This window comes from Solea senegalensis, linkage group LG20 (assembly GCF_019176455.1).
Source record: "Solea senegalensis isolate Sse05_10M linkage group LG20, IFAPA_SoseM_1, whole genome shotgun sequence".
NCBI lineage: Eukaryota > Metazoa > Chordata > Actinopteri > Pleuronectiformes > Soleidae > Solea > Solea senegalensis.
Window position 1 is genome coordinate 16,866,256 of NC_058039.1, and position 7,731 is coordinate 16,873,986.

Consider the following 7,731-nt stretch of genomic DNA (forward strand, 5'->3'; position numbering starts at 1 on the left):
AACATTTAATCGCAGGAGAATGTATTTAAAAAAGGGAATTAAACTGCTGAAAAAACTTGAGTCACCAATGAATGCAGAAACACTTGTGTTTGACGTGCTTTTCAAAACTGTCCTTGGTCACATTCGTCTTCACCTTTAACTTCAGCTCAACCAAACTACCTCACGTCGTCAAATTCTTCTCGGGATCTGATTGGTTGGGAGGAGTGGGCGTTCTTCGTCCTGACTTGTGATTGGCTCAAATCACACGCTTGCTCCAGCTTCTGCGCTTGTGTGTCCCGTCAACGTGTTTTACACCAGGAGCTTCATCTACTAGCCGTTATTTGGAAAATGGCGAGCTGGTGTGTCCGGGCAGTGAGACAGAGCTACTCGCTCGTAGCTTCGCCTGCGTTATTACGGTATAACGACTTTATTGTTAAAATGTCCTTTATTGAAACGCTGTTGTTGTGTTAGCGAGGGCGACGCTTAGCTGATAGCACCGGCTAGCACCACCAGCTTTCATAACGATATATCATGGTGTTTAATGTTGACCTTGATCTGATAAATAGAGACCTAAATAGACAGTGGACACGTGTGAATGTGTGTTGGACTCGCGGTTCAACTCTCAGTGAAGTGGTGTGATGACAGTACGTGACATGTCCTCACTGCAGAGAGGGCTGTATGACAGCTTATGCTAAGCTAACATCTATATGCTCCTCTGTGGAGTTTAACCCCTGAAGTCGTTTTTATAGAGCGTTTTCTGTCCGTCCCGGTTCAGGAGGATGCCGATCCAAACTTCATTATTAAATTCGCAGATTTAACACTTCTTAAAACTGTGTTTTTAGTGTCTTAAGTCTTAAATTGAGTCACACGTGAGTGGAGTTCGGCGTGATGTTGTAACATTGCTCCACGGGCTAGTGAGATGATGTCAAGACGTGACATAAGCCACTGTTTACCACTGAATGACAGTTGCATAACCTTCTTACTAAGTAGGTAGATGGTTGGCAGTGGTTGTATTAAGCTGTCTGATAGCATCAATTATGTGACCTGGACTTCAAAACCAAAAAAAGACTGACTTCTGGAGAAGTTAACCACAGTAAAGAGATCTGGTGTTTGAGTTTATTGTGTAAACCACTGTATTTGTTTTAGCACTATACTATTGTATGTACACTGTGGGAGCTCACATGGGGTTGACCGTGCAGCTGATCTGTTGTAGAAATGAAATTTGAACATCCTTGACAAATGACCTATCTTGTGACCTTTCCTCTCAGAGCGTCTCCACGACTCTTGTGTACAGCCACCCAGCAGAAGAATGGCCACGGGTCAGAGGAGGAGGCTGAGAAGACGGAGATCAGTGAAGCAGAAAAAGTCCTCGTGGAGCAGAAGTCTCAGGTGGAGGAGCAGCTCAAGGACATGACGGTACGTAAATATGCTTTGTTAGTTTTGCTGGCAGGAGGAACAAGTAAATAACTTAATCACTTTGAGCTACCTAAAATAAAATAATTGGCTAACTTCCTATAGTAGTATGCTCCATTGGTTGTGGGGGTTAATGTCAGAATTGGCATAATTCAATGTTAGAATACATCAGTTTAACATCCTGCAAAGTTTGACCCTTAATTTTGATGATGTCAATTCTAAACTTAAGTTCAAGTTGTTTTGCAGCAATGTCATTCAAATTGAGCTACTTTTCATTATCACCAGTTTTAAAAGTAATTTAAAGACAAGAAATATTTAACTCATAGTTTATTGCTCTGCTGTAATTCTAGGAAAAGTACAAGCGGGCTTTAGCTGACACGGAAAACCTGCGGACACGGAGTCAGAGGATGATCGAGGATGCTAAGTTATACGGTAAAGATTTGTTTTCACAGGTTGTACCACAGAAAAATAGTCTTCTGGAATATTAGATTTGATAACCCTTTCTTTTCTCAACACTAGGGATCCAGGGATTCTGCAAGGACCTGCTTGAAGTGGCAGACATTTTGGAGAAGGCCACTGAGAGTGTGCCCAAGGAGGAGGTGACGAGCCAGAACCCGCACCTGAAGGACCTGTACGACGGCCTGGTGATGACCAAGGGCCAGATCCAGAAGGTGTTCACCAAGCACGGCCTGGTCAAGCTTAACCCTGAAGGCCTGAAGTTCGATCCCTATGAGCACGAGGCCCTTTTCCACACTCCTGTGGAGGGCAAGGAGCCTGGCACTGTCGCCTTAGTGACCAAAGTAGGCTACAAGCTTCACGGACGCACCCTTAGACCAGCATTGGTGGGTGTGGCTAAATGATGATGAAACTGTAACCAAGTGGGATTTATTTTGTTGCCTGTGTGATGGAAGACCTCGGGTACAGAAGACACTTTTTTTCCCCACAAGCCCGTCTTCAAACTCTCCCTCCATCCTGAGGTTCGTCAGAGAGACCGGAATCTAGCAGAACTGAAGTTTGTGTCTGAACAGTCTTCATTCTCTTTTACCAAATACATAACTTTTTTTTTTGGCAGGTTTCAGTTTTTTCATCAGTCATTTCAGACGTCACAGATGGTTTAAAATCATGCACCAGGTCACAGGCAGAGGCTTAATGTCTCCTCCCACTGCCACAAACTGGAAGAAAATTCACTGGAAGAGAAACAATTGAATTATTTTCACTGACATAAAAAGTTAAGATGAACTGTTGGTATCATTCCGGACTTTTGTTAAAAGCCCTAATTATCTCAAACTTGGCTCCTCAGTTGTTGTCATGTTGAATTTTTAAGTCATTGTGTGGGGAAAAGAAACAGTTGAGAGATTTTACTTTGTACTGAGGATTACTTTAGAGCGCCTTTATTTATAATTTAAAATATCGATATTTACCCTGGCGTATCGATTATCCTATTCCACAAAGAAGGACGACGTTATTGATATTTTGATCGATCCGTATATTTAATTACCTTTAGAATACCCAAGGACACTTAAAGATAATAATGTAAAACACAAAGGTGTTCCCAAGAAAGGTTTTAGAAGTGAACTTGAGGAATTAACTTTTTTTGGGGGTGGGAGGGTCTATATCTCCTGCACCACAAAAACTGATCAAGTAGCGTGGGTGTCGGCTCTTCCTCATCTGTCGCCTCATGCGAGCCAGCAAATGTCCTTTGCCAGACTAAATCTTTTGCTCGCTGCTTCACTTCAATAAAAAGGTCATTTACAGAAGTTCAGTTAAAACTATGGTCTTGTGCTGGTTTAACCCTCTTATGAACATCATGATAATCAACCCTTTAGGAATGACGGTACAGAGAAGCTGAATCTCGTCTGTGATTAGACGGCCGTTCCGCGGAAGTTAATGACAAGTACATGTGCGCAAAGCTCGGACCTGTCCTTCATACACCTCAAAGTGTTTGTCATATTTGACTCAATTTAAAGTGTGTTACATCAAAAAGGTGCACAATATTAGCAACGGCATCTCAAAGTGCCTTTAAGAGAATACAGAAGAATCAACACTGCTATCAAACCGGTCCGACTACTGTAGGAATTGATGTGGGAGTCTTTGAGGGACAGTGAAAAGTGATTCTCTAGGTATTTATTCAGTTATTTCTGGTAGAACCACTGGCTGGGCCATTATGAAGTTGGCTATGGGTCGCATGTGGCCCACGGGCCGCCATTTGAGTAGACTGGGTTGAAGAGTTATGGTAATGAGAAGTACCTTTTGAGAGTCAAATTGTGTACGTACACACGTGCGTACGAGTTGTCTTTAGAAATCACCAGTACTCACTCTCACAAAAACAAAAACATGGGCTTCCCACAATGAAAACACTGCAAAACAATTAAAACTACACAGCATACTTTGAGTACCATGCAAAAAGCGAGGGTTGTTTTATGCTAAATGGAATGAAGTCTATATTTTTGCACTGCCTTTGACGACCTGAACGTCCAGCTCTCTTGTCTGACCTCTAGACGGCTGTCAGAGATGGATGATTGCAGGTTGTTGTGGCCAGGGACAGAGAGCACTCATTCAGTGTATTCTGGGAGCTCGCAGGAAGGAGTTGGCCGCAGATGTATGCTAGGTTTTGTTGTCAAGATTTAAGCCCATACTGTTGCTGCCTTCAAAGTCCCAGCTGGAGATGAAGAAGAGACCTTTTTTATAGTATACGTCTCATACTCTGGTTTCCCTGACGGAGGCCAGCAACGCAGTGTCGGCTAAGCATAGAACGGCAGGAGGGAGAGGACGAACTATGGTGGACTTATCTGTCCAAATCACTAAGTGGTGGAAACGTTCTGAGAGAGGAAACCTTCAAACTTCCAGGTGTTAAGGCGAAGAAGGATCTTACTTTTGTGCACACAACATGACGTGTTTTTAAAATATTGCATTAACTTTGCACTCACCAGCAATAATAGAATCACCTACATCTTATGGAGCTTTTCCACCATTCAGTTCTAGCTTGACTCGGCTCTACTCGCTAGGTCGTCTTAGCATGGCTGGGAAACAGAGGTTTCATCGGTAACACAAACACACAAAGCAGTTGTTTTCAGTGTACTGAAACGTTAGAATCAATTAGTAAAAAGATTAGTTCACAGACTTTCCTTTGCTAAGGACTAAAAAATAAGTACGAGGTACCAGGTACTACCACAAAGCCCACAACAAGTACAGTCGAGCAGAGCTGAGCGGTGTTAGAACTGTATGGTGGAAAAAGCACCATTACATTTAGCCCAGTTAGCTTAACCTAGCATAAAGACTATGAAAGGGGGGGAAAGATGGAGAAGAGATGAGCTTGAATTATGGCTGTAAAAATCCATTGTGTTTATTAGCAGATTAAAAATTCAACCCTTAAATATGTTAACATAAGTGCAGTCGCCTTAAAATAAGCCTTGTATTTGTACTTTAGCCAAGGGCAGCCATCTTGGACTGCCATGTTTCTACAGCAGCCTGAATGGAGCTGTGTTTCCCAAACTTAAAACTAAAATAAGGGGACCCACTATTTAAAGATGGCAAACTATTGTGACAAAAAGCGACAGCTAATTTGAATTGTTAAATGAATAATTTGCAAGAGATGTTTGGTAAAATAATTTACAACTTTTTATGCATGTTATTTAAAACATATATAAACATAAATCCTAACTAAATGGTTGGGGAAATTCAGCAAATTTGTTTGGGGGACCCCCAAAATAAATCTCCTGTGACATCTGTGGGTTAGGGTTAGGGAATCACTGAGCTCAAGCATATGTTTTGCATTGTGAAGGAGGGACACTCACGATGCAAACAAAAAAGAATGACAGCCACACAAATGGGAAAATGGGTGAGCAGAGTTTGGTGTTGTAATCTAATTTGTTATAATCTGCAATGTCACCATTAGATGTCAGAAGAGCCTGTGTGGTTGTCGTTGTAGTGGCAATGCTGATGTCAGCTCATGCTCGCGCTCTTACACTGACAGAACACATTGAGGCTGTAAGGAAATGTCATTAGTTAAAACCAAAAATACTGGAAAAGAGAAGGCTAACAATGGTATTACAAATCATCCCGTGGGGAACAGGAATGCCTGTTACCAAATTTTTATGGCGATCCATCTGTTTGTTGTTGAGACATTTACTCAAAAGCCACAAATATGAACTTGTTGGCACTGGAGGAAAAGTCTGGGGATCACCAAAGCCATTAGGGTTTGTCTTCTGGTCAAAAGCGGTGGACTGCAGGCCAACCTCTCAGTCCCCGGAGCCATGCAGCTAACACAGCTATAAAGCATTCCCTCTTTTTATTGTTCCGCACAGATATTTTTATAATTTGTGGAACAACTGTAAGTATATACTTTACGCCCCAAATTTTCTAAGAAAAGACAATTTTTCTTCTTTCGTGAATGTCACATTACATGATTTATGAATATTGGAAGTTTCAGAAGAGACATTTATTTAGTCTGGAGCCTCACTTTGTCATAAGCCAAAGGTGTAAATACAGATGTGAGTGAATTTCACTTAAGAGTTCCTGCTATTGTGCATGTCGACTCGCACTTCCACCCAGCGATGGAGCCATTGTTAATGTAATGAATTATGCGATAGTGTGTGTTTCCTGTTTCCTCAACAAATCAAAACGTTTGTCGTGAAATAGCTCGACCGTATGTCGCAGCTTTATATAACAACAACACTGCCGACCGACCGTCCTTGTGTGCTCTCTTGTTCCTTTACAGCTGTTTACCTCAACTTATGTTGCACCCATGAACCCCAGCATCACATGACATTCTCTCTGTGTGTGTGTGTGTGTGTGTGTGTGTGTGTGTGTGTGTGAGTGAGTGTCATGTATACCTCTGTGTGATCTGAGATCAGACAGGCCCACTGCTGTTTTTGGTTCAGTGGTGTCTCAGAGTGCATGTTTACTGTGTGTGTAGTGCAATGCAGTGCTTTTATTTTCATTCCATATAATTACATACACATGCCCATCAGCACGGTGCAAAAGTGTACATGGTGTTCTAGGCTCCTTTGGGTGCATGTGTGTGTGTCTGTACTGTGGAAGTAAATCTGTGCCATCAAATTTCAAGCACCACATTTGTTTTACCTTTGCTTTTTTTTCCAGTGTTAAAACAAATTCAGTGTAAAAGCATTCAATGACGCAAAAAATTAAACGTCTCAAAAAATCAGTATAAAAATTTGGTGTCCCAAAAAAATCTGTGTAAAAAAATTTGGTGTTTCTAAAAATAATTCAGTGTAATGAAAATTCAACTTCACTGTAAAAAAAATGTCTCATAAAAATTGATATCGCAAACAAATCAGTGTAAAACAATTCAGCATCACTAAGAAAAAGTCAGTGTAAAAAACTTTTTTGATAAATTTCTTGAGACATTGAATTTTTTGACACTAAATTTATTTTAACATTGAAAAAAATGATGGCTTTAAAAATTCAAATTGTGTATTTATGTGTGCGTGTGTGTTTGTCTGTGTGTTGGTGCCCTACTTTTCCCTGATGCTTTGGTCACTGTGTGCCATAAAAAGGCTGGTGAACGTTTCCAGAGCGCTGAAACTCCGTCCTACAGGAATGTCAAGAATTCTGTGTGTGGTGTTTGGGTGGGAGGCAGAGGACCAAAGGGCTTTGGACATGCGCGAGCGTGCACGCACACACGCACAGACACACACACACACACACACACACACAAAAGACATACTGCATTTGTGAGGACACCTGCTGCCATATCATGCACCTGCTTTGCCCTTCACAAAATGCTAGATTTATTTCTTTAAGTTTCTTTACACTTGTGCGCAAGCTTATCTTTGATTACTTTTATTCCTAAAACTAAACCTAATCTAGACCCTAAACCAGCTCTTAGTTTAGTTTATAACAAGACAGGTTAAAGAAGATGATTTACAAGTGCCTTATTTACTGCTGTCCTGCAAGAGAGACCCTTTTACCCTGGTCTGGTCTGGTCTGGTTGGTCATTTGGTCTGTGGGTGAGTGTTGGTTTCAACCTCCAGTGCTTAATATGCATCTCAGCCCCCTGAATGACAGGATGTGCATAATCTGACCAATGGCACAGGCAGTGAGTTAGTGTATGACACCTCAGTGGAAGAAAAACCAAGCCAGAACAAAAATCCCAACACAAGGAAAAGGTGCATTATGAAATCATAGTTCCCATGTTAAGTTTGAAGCAATTTGACTGTTGAAATCTTGAGAAAATTAAAGGAAAATCCAATAATAATAATAATAATAATGATAATAATAATGATAATACATTAGGTTATATTCATCACATTATTCAGTTCAACATTTAAATGTACTTACACAAAATGGTGTGCAATATCAATATCGTCTTAAGACTTT

General features: G+C 41.0%; 1 protein-coding gene across 1 annotated transcript; it reads left to right on the forward strand.

Annotated features, from left to right (window-relative positions):
• Window positions 1–249: 249 nt before the first annotated feature.
• LOC122786084 (grpE protein homolog 1, mitochondrial-like) lies at window positions 250–2,760 on the forward strand. The gene is made up of 4 exons (XM_044052107.1): window positions 250–395; window positions 1,248–1,395; window positions 1,743–1,824; window positions 1,912–2,760. Exons 1-4 carry the CDS (start codon window positions 328–330, stop codon window positions 2,250–2,252), a joined length of 639 nt encoding a protein of 212 aa, XP_043908042.1. The 5' UTR covers window positions 250–327; the 3' UTR covers window positions 2,253–2,760.
• The last annotated feature ends 4,971 nt before the right edge of the window (window positions 2,761–7,731 follow it).

Bases quoted from the DNA above. Each gene is read 5' to 3' on its own strand.
- LOC122786084 (XM_044052107.1), top strand. From the start codon at position 328: ATGGCGAGCTGGTGTGTCCGGGCAGTGAGACAGAGCTACTCGCTCGTA. The intron at 396-1,247 runs GTATAACGACTT...CTTTCCTCTCAG, and splicing joins GCTTCGCCTGCGTTATTACG to AGCGTCTCCACGACTCTTGT. The intron at 1,396-1,742 runs GTACGTAAATAT...CTGTAATTCTAG, and splicing joins AGCAGCTCAAGGACATGACG to GAAAAGTACAAGCGGGCTTT.